Genomic DNA, 17883 nt, shown 5'->3' with positions numbered 1-17883 from the left:
TGCAGCTGTGTAAAAAAAGAGTGCGATTCCGATTAGCCTCAAGTGTCTTAGGTGCAGAAGCAACACATAATATTTCAAAAGACCAGTGGCAAAGTAGCTATCTAGCAAGCCCAGCCCCTATACAAAGGTGAGCATCAGTTGTGGATTCCGTTTCTCTTCCCCCCCCCACCAATTGAGCAGGAATCAAGGACCCTGCCCCCATCACCCCCTCCTGACCAACACAGGATAAAATATCAAGCCAACATCCCCCCCCCCCCACCCCACTTACAGCTGCCAACAGATGAATGGCAACCTGTACCATCAGATTACCACCAGTAATATATATTTAAGAAACTATAATGGAGCTGGAACTGTGCAACACCCCATTTGATGGTGGTGGTGGGGATAATGTATCCAACTTTCGTGATCATGAGCAGGGCCATTGGTTTATGGTGATTGTACAAGTCAAAATCTGGTTTCACTGCATGCAATTCCAGGGTTTGATTGATATTTGGATTCCATTATTCATACATTTTCCATAAAAATCACAAACCAATCGTCTAACCGATCAGTTCTGCATAATCCATACCGGTGAAATCTACTTTGATGTATTAAAGTATTGGCTGGCGATCAAGTTTTAGATGTACAGTATGTATATCTAATTGTATGTTAATTGGATTTAGTGTCCGTGCAGGAAGCACATGCAAAATTTGGCCATAACTTAGTACTGATGCCATCTAATGGTAAACATCAGAGCAGCAATTACAAGTACAGAGATAAGTCGCCACGATGGGGATCCCATTATTCTCAATTTCCACCCCACCACCATCACCCTCCGCCATTTCCGCCAACTTTAGCGTGATGCCACCACCAAACACATCTGCCAGCATTCCGAAGGGACTGTTCCCTCCGCGACACCCTGGTCCACTCCTCAAATCACCCCCAACACCCCCTCGTTCCCACGGCACCTTTCCCTGCAAGCGCAGGAGATGTAACACCTGCCCTTTTACCTCCTCCTTTCCCACCGTCCAGGGCCCCCCAAACAATCCTTCCAGGTGAAACAGCGATTTACTTGTACTAATTTCAATTTAATATACCGTACTCGCTGCTGACGATGCAGTCTCTTCGACATTGGGGAGGCCAAACGCAAATTTGGTGGGCGCTTTACAGAACATCTCCATTCAGTCCGCAGGCGTGACCCTGAGCTTCCGGTCACCTTCCATTTTAATTATCCACCCCACTCCCACCTCTCAGTCCTCAGCCTCCTGCACTGTTCCAATGAAGCTCAACGTAAACTTAAGGAACAGCACCTCAACTTTCGATTCTGGACTCATTGATTCAACTATTTCAGATCAAAGCCACTGTTCCCATTTTTTCCCCAGACAGCAGCCGTTGGCAATGATTCTGCTATTGTCATTAACACCTCTTCCAGACTCATCTTTTGTTTCTTTACTTGTCCTATTACCACCCCCTTTTACCATGCACCATCATCCTTTTTGTCATTTAATCTCTCCTGGCTTCCACCCTATCACAGACTTTCCCCTTTGTTCGTTCTTCTCCCCCCCACGCCTCTGCACTTGCTTGAAACCTGTTACAGGAAACTTTGGTTTATCCGGAGGTTAACTGTCCGGAATGCTCGAGCCACTGGCAAAATTCAGGAGTCGGCTCAGTAAGTTTTTTTTCTTTTCGTTGCTTTTTTTTCCCCCCCACTAGTCAGGCTCTGCAAGGTCTAGCTAAAGCTGTTGCTTAGCAGCTACGGCCGACTGTTTAGAAGCTGTGGGTTTGTTGCTAGATATGGAGCTCAAAAGCTTCCGTATGTTTTAACATTAGCGCTGGTTTGTCCGGCAGTTTTGATGGGACGGCAACAGCTCGGTCCCGTCGGTGCCGGATATCACAAAGTTTCCTGTACATCTAACTTTTTCCAGTTCTGATGAAAGGTCATCGACTTGAAACGTTAACTCGGCTTCTCGCTCCACAGATGCTGCTTGACCTGCTGAGTGTTTCCAACATTTTCTGTTTATATTGGAGATAAATAACCGTTGTTTCCTTTCACCTTGGCAGTAAACCCTAGACTGCATGGTTCTGGGGAACCACATTCACACACACGCACATGAACATGTCATAATGCTGTGAACTGCGAGTGCTGCTCCTGGATTTGTGCCATTCGTTAGTGCATGTGTTAACTTGTGAAGGCCCATGTTAAGGTCCCAAATGGGAACCAGTGAAGGTTTGATTCGGTACAATTTCAAAATAATTTACATATAATGTGACACCAAGCAGTCGAAACACAAAGGGGTTGTGAAAGACTGAACGAGCCACATGAACTTGAATAGAATTGGGTTTCAAACTACTGTCAAACAGATTCCAAGATCAGAAGGAGCAGTACATTGCACAAACTAAAAAGCCCCACATTTTTATATTTTGTATTATAACCTCTATTGGTGGATGAACTGCGGGAACGAAATCAAGGCATTTACCGCAATGAATCCCCGAATGCTGTTGAGCCCTCCACACCATGCAATTCCTTCAGGAATTCCTTCAGGAATCAGTGAATGTTCACTGGTGGCAGAGTGGATGCTGGTGTTTAGTGTGCTCGTTTTCAATGGTGTGGGTAACAAAGATGTGGTCATTCCTCGTGTGAATCCAGAAGATGCAGCAAGTCGTGGTAGCACACAAGCATTTCAGGTAATAAACGCAAGCATCAGCGATTGCGAATAGACTGCTGCAATCCGCACAGTATTTAAAATCTTTGGCAGACGTAGACTTGCTGACCCAATGGCAGAGGAACTTAATTTGTTTGATGCAGGCAATTTATGGGATGAGTCAGTGCCAGTAACCGTACTGCGTAACCACAGTCCAGTTGGGGCAAATGCACTTGTGCAGACTGTTTCAATTCGTCCATTATTCCCTTATATGCTCAAAGTTTTACCATTTGGTGCAAAATTCATCTTGATATTCTCACCCCCCCACCCCTAGCGCATCACCTCTCATTTCCCCACGTTAAACTTGATCCGAATCTATCAGGCACAGTCGACCAACCCGTGTCCTCTGTTTACAGTCCTCTTCCGTTAACCCCAATCCCTACTTTTCTGTCGTCTGCAAATTCCATTTGTGGCTCATGCCTGTCCAGATCATTTACATATATTAAAATAGCAATGGACTTGGACTCCTCCAGGACATTACGATTAACATCTCTCTGGTCCCAAAGAGAAATCCATTAACCACCAATTTGTTTTCTGCCTTTCAACTGACTTATTATCCAGTTCGGTCTCTAAAACAATAGCCACTACTGAAGTTAAGCCAATTGGTCTGCTGTTCCTTACCGTGCCTTCAGCTGCCTGGGCCCCAAGCTCTGGAATTCCCTCCCTAAACCTCTCCGCCTCTCTCTCCTCCTTTAAGACGCTCCTTAAAACCTACCTCTTTGACCAAGCTTTGTTCATCTGCCCTAATTTCTCCTTATGTGGCTCGGTGTCAATTTTTTGTCTTATAATACTCCTGTGAAGCGCCTTGGGACGTTTTACTACATTAAAGGCACTTTATAAATACAAGTAGTTGTTAGTGTGTAGAACGCAAAGGGATTAAACAACATCATCCTGCCCTGGGGTGCAACTTTTAAATAAGGATATTTGAAAGATTGTGGCCAGATAATCTGCAATCTCTTCTCTGACTACCCTCAACAATCTACAATGCATGCCATCTCCACCCAATGCCTTTTCCCACTGTGAACTCCACCCTCATTTATCTAATATGAATTTAAATGAGTAAATGCTATTAGCTTCCAGTGTCTGGATATATAGGATATCTCCACTAGTCAGCCACAGCTGGAGTGCTGCGTACAGTTCTCATCACATTACAGGAAAAGAGGTGATTGCTCTAGAGAGGGTACAGAGGGTGTTGCCAGGACTGGAGAATTTTAGCTATGAGGTAAAATTGGACAGGCTGGGGTTGTTTCCTCTGGAACAGAGGAGGCTGAGGGGAGACTTGATTGAGGTGTATAAAATTACGAGGGGCCAAGATAAGAGTGGATAGGAAGGACTTATTTCCCTTAGAGAGGTCACTAACCAGGGGGCATAGATTTAGAGTAACTGGTAGAAGGATTAGAGGGGAGTTGAGAACTTTTTTCACCCAGAGGGTGGTGGGGGTCTGGAACTCACTGCCTGAAAGGGTAGTAGAAGCAGAAACCCTCATCACATTTAAATAGTACTTGGATATGCACTTGAAGTGCCGTAACGTACAGGGCTACGGACCAAGAGCTGGAAAGTGGGATTAGACTGGATAGTGTTTTTTTTATATAAAGGCCGGCACAGACGTGATGGGCCGAATGCCCTCCTTCTGCGTTGTAAATTTCTATGATTACTACTTCCTTATCTATGCTAATCCTACCTAATTGCTCCACCTCCTCCTCTTTAATCCTTTCATTCCCACTATCAAATTGCTCTCTTTCAACTGAGGCAAGTACTCATTTGGCATCTCTGCCATTCAATCATTTTTGTCTATTTGATTTTCCTCCGGCTATCTCGGGACCATGGGAGTGGTTGCTGCCGTTACCACACCACAAATATTCTGCCTTTTATTTTGTTGCGGAGCCTGTGGCATGTGAGGTGTGGTGCCAATTTTACTGTGTCTTGAATGCTTATCCTAAGAAAGGGGAACTGTAGCATAGTGGTTAGGTTACTGGACTCGTGACCCAGAGGCCTGGACGAATGATCTGGAAACTTGGCAACTGGGGAACTTAAATTCAGTTAATTAAATAAATCTGGAATTTAAAAAAAGCTAGCATCAGTGATTGTGAAACTATCAGATTGTCGTAAAACTCCATCTGGTTCACTAATGTCATTTAGGGAAGGAAATCTGCCGTCCTTACCCGGTCTGGCCTATGTGATTCCAGACCCACAGCAATGGTTGACACTTAACTGCCCTCTGTACCTTCACCACACAGACTGCAGCGGTTTAAGGCGGCGGTTCACCATCACCTTCTCAAGGGCAATTAGGGATGGGCAATAAATGCTGGCTGGGCCAGCGGCCTCCCACATCCCGTGAACTAATTAAAAAAAAACGTGTAATACTTTGAAAGTTTCTCAGTGCCAACACCCCAAAACTCCTGGGAAAACTGAAAAACAAAAACCCACAGACTGCCTATTTAGATACTAGCCTACCCTTCGATGTTGTTACAAGAGGCTCAACATGAAAAACAAAGAGCCTTTAATTGGAGAAAAACAAACTGGTTTAGAAACACAAGTCCCAGGCCTGCATATAATGCGGGGGTAGGAAACGACACACAGCACTGCCTACCTGCAATGTGCTGACATTTTCAGGTGTGCACCGAGCATGTGGTTTGCTCAGCCTCTATCAAGGTAAGTGCAATCCTATTACAATCCTCCAGGATTGATTCCTGGGATGAGAGGGTTGTCCTATGAGGCGAGATTGAGCCTATACTCTCCGGAGTTTAGAAGAATGAGAGGTGATCTCATTGAAACATATAAGATTCTGAGGGGGATTGACAGGGTAGATGCTGAGAGGTTGTTTCCCCTGGCTGGAGAGTCTAGAACTAGGGAGCATAGTCTCAGGATAAGGGGTCGGCCATTTAAGACTGAGGTGAGGAGGAATTTCTTCACTCAGAGGGTTGTGAATCTTTGGAATTCTCTGCCCCAGAGGGCTGTGGATGCTGAATTATTGAATATATTCAAGGCTGAGCTAAATAGATTTTTGGGCTCTAGGGGAATCAAGGGATATGGGGATCGGGCGGGAAAGCGGAGTGGAGGTCAAAGGTCAGCCCTGATCTTATTGAATGGCGGAGCAGGCTCGAGGAGCCGTACAGCCTACTCCTGCTCCCAATTCTTGTTATGCAGGAGGGAAAATAAAAAATAGTTCCAGGCTCCTTTTCTTCACCAACCAACTCCTTAAAGCCCTCTCCCGTCTCCTCTATCCTCATCCCGAAAAATCGCGAGGAGCTCGTGGAAAGCAGGTTACAGCAGCGTAGGTGGGAGATGCTTTTGGGAGGTGGAAGTAGGCAATGATGGTGAGGATATGGGGGTCAGAAACTCAGTCTGGGGTTGAAGAGGGCACGAAGGTTATGCACAATCTTGTTCAGAGATTGGCCAGACAGGGGGATGGAGATGGTGGCAAGGATAGAGACCGTGGCACGGTGGGGGAAGGAGGAGTGAAGGCTATATTTAAATAAAATCAAAGTAAATTACATTTTTACCGTTAACAGCATCAACACACTAGCGCTTAAGAAAACATTACCCTATAACCATTGCGATTTGTTCCCAATACTGTTAACGTGAAATTTTTTCTAATTATTTATTCAAAATCCACGTTATAAATTTGTACTTTTTAGGCAAGTTTTACACAATCTGAATTAGTTTCTCCACACAGTATAAGTTAAAATGGTAAACGGGGTAGGAAGCCTCACATGAGAAGTTAGAGATTTAATAGTTAAAAAAAAGTCATCTACTCACTAAAAGGCAAAAGACTTAGTGATATGAATTAATGCTAGCAACTGCAAACATTAGAATATTAACAGAATTAAAGTGGTTAGCCTAAGTTTTTAATTTATAGAAACTTCAGCAGGAAAAGGGAAGTTGTAGCAACAATGAAGAAAGCCTTTTGGATACCTTGAGGTCTTCGCAACTCACCTGACAGAGATGTACAACCATTCTCTAGGATCAGAGACGCAAGTACAAGAGTAAGAACATGGTTGAAAGTAACTAATACAGACTTTCAGCAGAAAACAAAAAAAGAGAACGTGAACTCAAAAAGGTTGAAATTGTAAAAATGAAGACAAAAATGAGACAGAACACTAAAATTTCAAGAACTGCATCGAAGACAAAGATTCCATTTCTCTTACTTCTCGTTTTGCTAGTAGCACGTTTGGTACTATGTGTGGTAGACATCGCCCCAACATCAGCATTACACACTGCTCACTATCGGCGATTCGAGAAACCTAAAAAGAGAGACAGAAAGTAAAGTTCATGTGTGTAACTATTTCTACAGTCCTATTGATTAAAATTGAACTTGTGTTATAAGTTGGTAAAATGCAGTTTAAAATAACACATGGTCACTACCAAAAATAATAAATGATGGCATCATCAGGATTTCATCAACTAACTTCCCCCCATCCCCACAAATCCAAGCTCTGTGGCATTAAGCTGCCAATGAAGGCCTTTAGGAGCATGTACCTATTACCTATTACTTAAATGCAAGTGAAAGATCTACTCCTTAGGGAGCAGCTAGTTTAACATGCCGCATGTCCCTTCAGTTCCACAAATAGAATTTTCCACAATTATTAGCATATTAAATCATTTTTTAACCTGCTTTTTGATTTGCAAGCTAACTTGCGATCCAATGGTAGAACACAACTCACAGTCAATGGGCTCTCAGTCAAGACTTCAACTACTTCATAGAAACATAGAAGATAGGAGCAGGAGTAGGCCATTCGGCCCCTCGAGCCTGCTCCGCCATTCAGTGTGATCATGGCTGATCATCCAAATTCAGTACCCTGTCCCTGCCTTCTCCCCATACCCCTTGATCCCTTTAGCCTTAAGAAATATATCCAACTCCTTCTTGAATATATTTAATGAACTGGCCTCTACTGCCTTCTGTGGTAGAGAATTCCACAGGTTCACCACTCTCTGGGTGAAGAAATTCCTTCTCATCTCTGTCCTAAATGGCTTACCCCTTATCCTTAGGCTGTGACCCCTGGTTCTGGACTCCCCGACCATCGGGAACATCCTTCCTGCATCTAGTCTGTCCAGTCCTGTCAGAATTTTATAAGTTTCAATGAGATCCCCCTCATTCTTCTAAACTCCAGCGAGTACAAGTCCAATCGACCCAATCTCTCCTCATACGTCATTCCTGCCATCCCAGGTATCAGCCTGGTGAATCTTCGCTGAACTCCTTCCATGGCAAGAACATCCTTCCTCAGATAAGGCGACCAAAACTGCACACAATACAAGGTGTGGTCTCACCAAGACCCTGTATAACTGCAGCAAGGCATCCTTGTTCCTGTACTCAAACCCTCTCGCTACGAAGGCCAACATGCCATTTGCCTTCTTAACCGCCTGCTGCACCTGCATGATTACCTTCAGCGACTGGTGCACAAGGACACCCAGGTCTTGTTGCACTTCCCCTTCTCCCAATCTATTGCCATTCAGATAATAATCTGCCTTCCTGTTTTTGCCACCAAAGTGGATAACCTCACATTTATCCACGTTATATTGCATCTGCCATGCTTCTGCCCAATCACCCAACCTGTCCAAATCATCCTGGAGTTTCTCGGCATCCTCCTCACAGCACACACGCCCACCCAGCTTTGTGTCGTCTGCAAATTTGGAGATATGCGGCCACCTGCTCCACAAGTGGGACGACCCGAAGTGCAACTCTTTCAGTATCCCACAAGGAGGAAAATATTCTGACTGAGAAAGCAAAACTCTTGGCCAATCCACAGCCGAAACATTTCCTCCTTTTCAACTGGAGGAAATACTGAAATCAATTCTGGTTATGTGCAGGTTCACTAGAAAGAGCAATTAGGGATGGGCATTAAATGCTGGCCTTGCCAGCGATGCCCACATCCCATGAACAAATAATTAATAAATTGATCCCTGGGATGAGGTGTCCTACGAGGAGATCTCGAGTAGATTGGGCCGATACTCTCTGGAGTTTAGAAGAATGAGGGGTGATCTCATTGAAACATACAAGATTCTGAGAGGGATTGACAGGGTAGATGCGAGGTTGTTTCCCCTGGCTGGAGAGTCTAGAACCGGGGGGCATAATCTCAGGATAAGGGGTCGGCCATTTAAGATTGAGATGAGGAGGAATTTCTTCACTCAGAGGGTGGTGAATCTTTGGAATTCTCTACCCCAGAGGGCTGAGAATGCTGAATCGTTGAGTATATGCAAGGCTGAGATATAGATTTTGGGATTCGGGGCTCAGGCGGAAAAGTGGAGTTGAGGTCGAAGATCAGCCATGATCTTATTGAATGGTGGAGCAGGCTCGAGGGGCCGTATAGCCGACTCCTGCTCCTAATTCTTGTGTTATGTTCTCAGAAATTACACCCTCTTCAGGCTAGTTTAATTCAGAAACGGAATAACTCAGTGCATTAGATGTTGGTGGTTATGTGATGGAGTCGCCTCAGATTACAGATTATATTAATTAAGCATATTGGCTGAATCATCCAGCAACTCCCAAAAGTGACTTCCATCATTCTGGCTTGGGATTCACAACCAGGTTACAGAGTTGAAAAGGACAGTGTGCTAACTCACCAGGTCATCCAAATGTGCAGTCGCCCAAAGGTGACCAACAGTTGTTTCTTTACAGAAATGACTTACATGTGGGTTGTTGTTGTTTCGTGTGACAGGAAAAGCTTATGATGGGATGTCTAGTTTGGTTCGCCTGAGATGCCGAGTGGAGAAATGAGATACCTCCCGCAACAGATCTTAGTGGGCAGGTTGAAGTGATGTCTTCCATGGTCTGGGACTCATGGCCACAGTCTCACTTTGGGCCGTCCCTCATCTTCCACTGGTGGAGCAGGTGGCCACATCGTCCGTGCCCTGTGCGGATTGGGCTGAGCGTTGTCCACCGTCTTCGAGGGAGGTCGGAGCCAGTGACCGCTGCCGTTGGGTCAGTGATGAGGTGTTGGTTCTTTATGTTGCACGCCTCCCACGATTCCATCCATCTGGGACAGTGGGTCGACACCGGCTGCGTGAATATTGGCTGCTGTTTCCCAGCATGGCTGGTGCCATTTTAAGCGCTTTCATGGTGGGTTTTTCCAAGTCTTTGTGACTGGGAAAGTTGATGTTGCTCCTGGTTTTTTTCCATCTCACAGAGCACGAGGGTTGAAAACTCAGTATCCCAAGTGAAAGCGCACAAAGCCAAAATAACTGCACTGGTTCTAGGACAGAGGTCCACCTTTAGTCATTTCCCCACCCCCCCTCCCCCTGCAAAGCTGACCACCTTCCCCCAATTTGGTTTTTCCACATGAATTGAGAGTGCATACACACAAATCAGGAAATGTTGGCTTATTTTTGAGCATTAAAGGGCGGAGTCATACAGAAGTACAAACCCACAGATTCCACTTGGGTGAGTACTTTAAAGGCTATCTGGGGGGGGGGGGGGGGTGTACCTAGCCTTCTTGTGCAGTTTTGCTCACTTTAAAAAAAAGAGAAAATATGCAAGGAGGGAGATCAGCAATGACCTCTTTAGCAATGCACTTGCTGACTGTACGTGTGCTGTAACTGAGATTCTGTGTGTTGGCTTCTTTGTTCGCTGTGCTGCAGCAGATTTAGAAATGGAAAGGAAAAAGCAAGGCTGCCTTGGAGTGTATTTTCTATGCAAATTTTTTTTATTTTTTTATAAAACAACCAAATCTGTGGTCCATTAAATCGAATTTCCTGTATGAGGGCAACATAATGTCTAATAAGACAGATTCCCAGAGTGACAGAGATCTGAACTCTATTCTGCTTCTGCCAATGAAAGCTGTTTAAAAAAAATCCAAACACCAACGACCTGGCTGGAAAGTACAGGAAGAGGAAGGGGTAAGCCCAGCTTGCATGCCAGTATGCACTGTATATATTGGCTTGAAATTGTTATTCTCAAACGAGGCAACGCATCCTTTTTGTGGCCGCATCTAATGCGGGTCTCTTCCCTGCAGGCTGAATACCTTCAGTCTCAAACTAAGATTTATGCTGATTTATTAACTACCGATTAAAAAAAAAAATCACAAGAGGCATTCAGCAGCCATTTTGTACAGCTTTAACTTTGGGTAGGTAAGAGGCAGGAATGATAAAAGTGTAGAACAGTCTCACACATTACATTGTAGAAGGCAGGATTCACATGTTTACTTCACGTCAATATTTAGCATATTAAACAGGAGTCAGATTCTCAAGTTTGTTGGGGATAAAGCGTTAGCTTAACATTAATGGTTTACATAAATGGTGCAAAATCTAAATTAAGAGGTTACCTCTGCTCCCAAGCGACTGTCCGTTGCCATACGACAATAAGATAGCAATGCTTGATGAAATGCAGGTGATAACGTCCTGTAAAAAGAACAGGTGCAGAAAGCAAACAGTTAATACATTGGAAAAGTTCCAATACTACTACAGCACTCTTCATTGAACTTATTTACGTCTCTCATATAGACTAAAGGTTGGTCATTCTCTAACACCCTACACCTTGGATTTGTTATTCTACAGTGTCAAAACTTGTAATTAGTATCACCATTACATAGTAATCATTATCTTGGAGATGGGGTTGGGAGGGGGGAGGAAGAGAGGAGAGGGAAAGAGAATTACTTTTAATAAAAAGACTACTGTACACTATATTTGAACCCAAGAATAAAACATTGTACCAGAGTGAGAAACCAGCTGTAGACCTACAACTTCACAAAAAAGGCGCAATCCACTGATTTAAAAAAAAAGTTTATTCATTCATGAGATGCGGGAGTCACTGGCAAGGCCGGCATTTATCACTTATCCCTAATTGCCCACGAGAAGGTGGTGGTGAGCCGCCTTCTTGAACCGCTGCAGTCCGTGTGGTGAAGGTACTCCCAGTGCTGTTAGGGAGGGAGTTCCAGGATTTTGACCCAGCGACGATGAAGGAACAGCGGTATATGGACCACTGAAGGTCCATTGAGCAAGTCACTACCAATGCTTGGAGCGATTGACATAAAATAGATCTTGAATAAACAAGAGATTTAAACCTCGAAATCATGCTGCGCTAGCATAAGACTTAACATGCTATGAAATGATTTTGTGCGCTATTTTAAACTGAGAATTAAAACCTCTTAAAATAAAGGAGAAAATGATTTGACTTCAGTTCCTGGGACTAGGGACAGGGTCACTGGCAAGGCTTGGAAGCTAAGCAGAGCCAGGCCTGGTTAGTACCTGGAGGGGTGACCATCAGGGAAGACCAGGTGCAGAAGGTCACGGAAGGAGCCCCGAGGAGGGGCGGTTGGTGAGAAGGTCACGGAAGGAGCCCCGGGAGGGGCGGCTGGTGAGCAGGCCCGGGCGTTGGGCTGAAGATTGTTGGACAGGAAGAATGGTGGAAATGGAATGGCGGCGCGCACAGACGCAGCGGCTTTGCTTCTCCCAGGACGGTGCTATTTACTGTTAATGTTATTTGTACTGGACTCATGGGACCTTGCAAGATCACATTTCGTTGTTCATGTACTTGTGCAATGACAATAAAAGTTGAATTATTATTATTAGGTGTGAGCACAGCTACTGCAATCTTGCAACTCTTCACATTAAACAGCTTTAACAAATTGCGTAGTTAGTTTTACTGTTTTGAGTAGATTGCAAAACCTCCTCCAGGAGAATTTTTGAAAGCTCACAATTTAAATAGCACACAATGCAGGAAGAGGACGAGTATAATTCTGTCTCGGGTTTTGCTCGAAATGCCATTCCTCCATTTTGGAAAAATATTGGCCCGGAATTTGCTGTCCTGACGCCGTCATTTTGCCTTTGAAACTGACCGCAACTTCAAGAGTTAGCGCAGGCGCAGCCCAACGTGGAAATCCTGAAGTTGCGGTCTGTCATTCATTGCTCCGACACTGGCCGTCCCACCCCCCTCCTCCTCCTGTCCAAAAAATACTTCAGCACCACATTATGCAGTGAACCAACCGAGATCTGGTCGCCCTATGGCTGATCCACATAAGGGTTCAATGATGATCATAGGGAAAGTGATCTCTTATTGCTCAGATCTATTTAGAAACCAGTATTTGCACATATTCTGGGAAGTTTTATGAAAAATTATGGTATTTGGGTAGCAATTCTTACTACAACTACTTGCCCTAACCTTGATGAACACACGTAAAAGGCGCTAGATAAATATAAGTGATTATATAGAAAGTGCAGCACGGATGATAATGGAGAAGTGGCTCAAAGTCAAATTTCAATTCATGTTTGATTGATTACTTTACAAGAACCCTTCTCTGGTGACAGTGAACAGTAATCCAAAAGATGTCTGGTGATTAATCACAGAGAACAGGTCAACAGGTCATCCAAAATTGATTTCTTTTGAAATTAATGGCGTTAACAAAAGTTTAGTACAGGAAGCTCTGTGCTATCCGGCACCCACGGGACCGAGCTGCTGCCGTTGCCTAAAAAGTGCCGTACTCTCCAGAGTTAATGTTGAGAGATACGGAGATTCTTATCTCCGTATTTGACAACAAACAGGTTACTTCTAAACACTCGGGTGTGGCCCTAAAGCTCTGTAGCTGAAGCTGTTGCTATAGCTACAGACCTTGCACAGCTTGACTGTTCAAACAAAGCAAAAAAAAAAAACAAAGAATAAAAAACGGCTGCTGATTTTTGCCGGTGGCTCCAGATTGCCGGATAGCTCACCTCTGGATAGCACAAAGTTTCCTGTACTCAAGAAAATAATCTTTGACATACACCGAATAAAAGCGATGCACAGTAGGTCAATCATTTTCTGTAAGCACGTCTAACAGTGACTAACCTGTTTGGCTTATTGAACTGTACTGGCTCACGGGCTGACTGAGAACAAACTGCTGGCATTTCAGTTTCTTTCTTGTGGTGTGGAGTTAGTGTGGTCACTGTAATGGGAGCAGCAGCAAGACGATTAGAATCTGCGTTAGTGTCTATTGGGCAAAAAGTGGAGGTCTCTTCCTTCTCTACGTTCCAGCTGTTGCTTTCAAAGCTTCGAATATCCAGGTACTCCCCACTATCCATTGGTCGAATCTGAGGCAATTGTTCTGTCATGGTTGGTGGAAGCATTATGCTGTCAGGGGTAGTAGCTACAGCAGCAAAGTTCTGTTGCTTGAGGGCTTCTATTTCACTGTCAGAATAAAGAAAAAGTTCAATTAAATCCATAATGCAACACTTTTTGCTTTCTATTTAATGTTGCGTCTAATCTTGGCTATCCTTGTAAAAACTAAAAAGACTTGCATTTATATAGCACCTTTCAAAACCCAGACGTCCCAAAAAGCTGTACAGCCAATGAAGTACTTTTTGAAGTGTAGTCACTGTTGTAGCGTAGTAAATGCAGCAGCCAATTTGCACACAGCAAGCTCCCACAAAAAGCAATGTGATAATGACCAGATCTGTTTTAGTGATGTTGATTGAGAGATGAATACTGGCCAGGACACTGGGGATAACTCCCCTGCTCTCCTTCGAAATAGTGGCCATGGGATCTTTTACGTCCACCTGAGAGAGCAGACGGGGCCTCGGTTTAACATCTCACCCAAAAGAGGGCACCTCCGGCAGTGCGGCACTCCCTCAGCACTGCACTGGAGTGTCAGCCAAGATTTTGGTGCTCAAGTCTCTGGAGTGGGATTTGAACCCACAACCTTCTGAGTCAGAGACGAGAGTGCCGCCCACTGAGCCACGGCTGACACAAAACTAATTGCAACCATATGACATACAATTAAAAATAACTGGCATGTTCTGCAAAATTGACAATTCAGTAACACTAGCCATAACTGTGCTGGGCTAAACGTACGCTTGAATCCGAGCACAAACAGATATTTGAATTCAACTGGCTTTTAACAGACGAGAGCCATTGGGTTAACGCTGGACAGCTCGATTCATTTTGCCAACTACGAGGGGTGGAGAAAAATTTAGCTTAGAGTCACAAAAGATAGACAGCAGCTGCAGAGGGGAGACTCAAATTGTGCTGCACTAATTAAAAATGAATAGTGCAGAACAAAGTCAATTAGAATTGAAGAAACCGCTTAGAATTAAATGCTCTCAATTATAACTTTCAGGCTGAAGATACTGAAAAGGCTACATCAACATAATGAAGTAAAATTTCTCCCCGTGTTAAAAAAATTCCAATACAAGAACTAGATTTTAATCATCTCACGGGAGACAGCAGAGGTAAATTTGAACTAAACTGGACAAAATGCTGGTTTCACATTCCTTTACAATATCACATACCTCTTCAGCTGTCTTATTTGCGATGCAAGGGATATCTTCTCATTGTTTATCATACTGAGTTGATCTTGGAGCTCTTGCACTATTTTTGCTTGCTGGAAAAAAAACAATTATACAATACATTAACACGCAGAATTAATAGAGCCTGTAATGTTACAGTATCTGATTTAAGTATAGCCTCACTCATTCTTTGAATCAAGTTCAATCTAAACATTCAACTAGGACATTGCCAATGTCCCACAGGGGAAAAAAGCACCTTCAAGGACACTTCAGCTGAAAAGCTTCACCTCATACTGGGATAGGGCGAGTCTCCCCACTACAATGTATAGGTGGTTTTGTTTTGGGCTGTGTATATAGTACATTGACAGCAAATATTTGTAAAATATAAAGAGCCAATTTTAGTATCCCAACAGCTACCTCAGCTGAAACCAGTCAACTCAGTATAGACCATTGATTGAACCTATGACCTTCCTGGTCTGTATGTTTTATTATTCGTTCACGGGATGTGGACGTTACTGGCAAGGCCAGCATTTATTGCCCATCCCCAATTATTTCTTGAGCCGCTGCAGTCCGTGTGGTGAAGGTGCTCCCACAGTGCTGTTAGGGAGGGAGTTCCAGGATTTTGACCCAACGACCATTAAGGAACGGCTGATATATTTCCAAGTCAGGATGGTGTGCGACTTGGAGAGGAACTTGCAGCTGGTGGCGTTTCCAGGCACCTGCTGCCCTTGTCCTTGTAGGTGATGGAGGTCGCAGGTTTGGGAGGTGCTGTTGAAGAAGCCTTGGCAAGTTGCTGCAGTGCATCTTGTAGATGGTACACACTGCAGCCACGGTACACCAGTGGAGGGAGTGCCACACTGCAACAGGCATGGGCGTTGAGCATTTTCCCAACGCAAGATGGTGTTTGTTACATAGAAGCAAAATAATTACACCATCAGCAAGAGGAAAACATTAAATAATGCATTTTTACACTTTGAATAAAAGAGGATTGTTTCCATTTCATTTATCACTTTGTAGGAACGGAGGTTCCTATCCGAATAAGGTATTCGACTCGATGAATCAAATCAACAGGTTTTAATGAACAACGAAGTTAACAGGGAAACTACAGGAGAAACGGTACACAGGTCTATTCAGCTTGCTGGGCACTCGACGACTGCTGGAAGATTCTGGAAGCTGACGTCATGACGTCATCGCGTTCTTCGCGCCACTGGTGGTCACGTGATCAGCGTCATGACGTCATCACGTTGAGTGCAGGAAAACACAATACAGTAGTTAACAGGCAGTTTAAAGGTGCAGTCCGCGGTTGCACTACACTGTAGTTAAAGGGATTATTACCAATTGTTCTGAGACCCTTGGTGGCTCCGCCACAGGCGCCCCCCCAGAATCCACTTTAACGGACATTGTCAACCGAGTAGGAGGCTTAATGGCGACGAAATTCAGGCAGCGGAAACGGGGCATTAGTAGAAGAACCAGTGCCGGATTGCGGTAGAAGCGGCGTCTCGGGCAAGGCAGAAACGACAGTCAGAGGTGCAGGCGCGTCAGAGGCCGAATCGGGCTGTTCGACGGTGGGCTGGTGCACAGCTGGTCTGGCGGCTAACAGCAGTCGGCCGCGGCGAGGCGGTTGGGCAGCCACGACAGGCTCACTCCGATCCAGGTGGGCTGGTTTGAGCCGGTCGATAGAGACGGTATCAGACTTTCCACCGACTTCGACTGTGAAAAACTTTTCCCCTGATGAGATGATACGAAAAGGTCCGGTATACGGTGGCTTGAGTGGGTCTCTGTGACCGTCTCGTCGAATAAAGACACAGTCTGAACTCATGAGCTCTGTCGGGACGTGAGGCCTCTGCAGGTCATGGTGCGAGGTTGGGATGGGCAGGAAATTCCTAGCCGCCTCCTGATGAAGTAGGAGCTGTTGAGCTGCAGACCATGGTTCAGTGTGTGGAGGGAGAAAGTCACCTGGTACTCTGAGTGTCTGGCCATAAACCAGCTCAGCTGATGAAGACTGAAGATCCTCCTTTGGTGCTGTCCGGAGGCCTAGCATCACCCATGGGAGCCTGTCCACCCAGTTGGGTCCCCTCAAGCTGGCACGGAGGGACGCTTTGAGAGACCGATGGAACCTTTCGCACAGGCCATTCGCCTGCGGATGGTACGTGGTGGTACGGTGCAGCTTGGTACCCAGGCCTTGTGCCACTGCGTTCCACAGCTCTGATGTGAATTGCAGACATGTCCGATGGCACCCCGAACCGAGCCACCCACGACGAAAGAAATGCCCTGGCGACGTCTGCTGCGGTGGTAGCGGCCAAGGGAATTGCCTCTGGCCACCTGGTGGTCCGGTCTACCACCGTCAGGAGGTGTGTGAATCCACGCGACCCGGGAAGGGGACCTACTAAATCCACGTGAACGTGGTCGAAACAGCGCTCAGGCACCGGGAAGTTGGCCACCGGAGCCTTGACGTGACGGTGGACTTTGGATTTTTGACAATCGACGCAATTGTTTGTCCAGTCCCGGACATCCAAATGCATGCCTTTCCAAACAAATTTGCGGGACAGTAGTCATCGAGAAGCCCGCATCCCCGGGTGAGATAACCCGTGGATTGCCTGGAATACTTTCTTGCGCCATTCGGCCGGCACAATGGGCCAGGGCACTCCCATGGATGTGTCGCACAAGAGCATGGTTCCTGCCGCTTGAAACGGCACGTCTGCAACCTGCCAACTGGAAGGCGTGGTCCTAAACGCTTGTACCTCTGGGTCTGCCAGTTGATCCTCTGCCAGTCCAACGAAATCGATGCCCAGGTGGACTGCCTGGACTGGAACCCGGGAAAGGCAATCTGCCACGAGATTATCCTTGCCTGACACGTGCCGCAAATCCGTTGTGAATTCGGATATAAACGTGAGGTGGCGCTGCTGCCGAGCTGACCAAGGTTCAGCCGTTTTGGCCATGGCAAAGGTGAGCGGCTTGTGGTCCACGAATGCAGTGAATGGACGGCCTTCTAGCAGGAAACGGAAATGCC

The 17883-nt window shown here is 45.4% G+C and overlaps 1 protein-coding gene across 8 annotated transcripts in view; it reads right to left on the bottom strand.

Annotated features, from left to right (window-relative positions):
- relch (RAB11 binding and LisH domain, coiled-coil and HEAT repeat containing) overlaps positions 1–17883 on the bottom strand; it is a 143775-nt gene that overhangs the window by 67768 nt on the left and 58124 nt on the right. For 6 of the 8 annotated variants that reach the window (XR_015078559.1, XR_015078560.1, XM_085989267.1 and 3 more), the window contains exons 7-11: positions 14877–14968; positions 13438–13776; positions 10940–11015; positions 6830–6925; positions 6618–6641 (exon numbers count right to left, since the gene is read on the bottom strand). Coding sequence is in view for 6 of the 8 variants with exons in the window: in XM_085989267.1 (XP_085845393.1) it covers positions 6618–6641; positions 6830–6925; positions 10940–11015; positions 13438–13776; positions 14877–14968 (627 nt within the window). In the remaining 2 variants the exon portion in view is untranslated. The remainder of the gene's footprint in view (positions 1–6617; positions 6642–6829; positions 6926–10939; positions 11016–13437; positions 13777–14876; positions 14969–17883) is intronic. The other 2 variants (XM_085989269.1, XM_085989270.1) reach the window with 1 other exon arrangement.

This window comes from Somniosus microcephalus, chromosome 5, assembly GCF_052327205.1.
Source record: "Somniosus microcephalus isolate GS21.2 chromosome 5, FLI_Smic_1.0, whole genome shotgun sequence".
Lineage (NCBI taxonomy): Eukaryota > Metazoa > Chordata > Chondrichthyes > Squaliformes > Somniosidae > Somniosus > Somniosus microcephalus.
The sequence above is the reverse complement of the archived record's forward strand: the minus strand, read 5'-3'. Positions and strand labels throughout refer to the sequence as shown.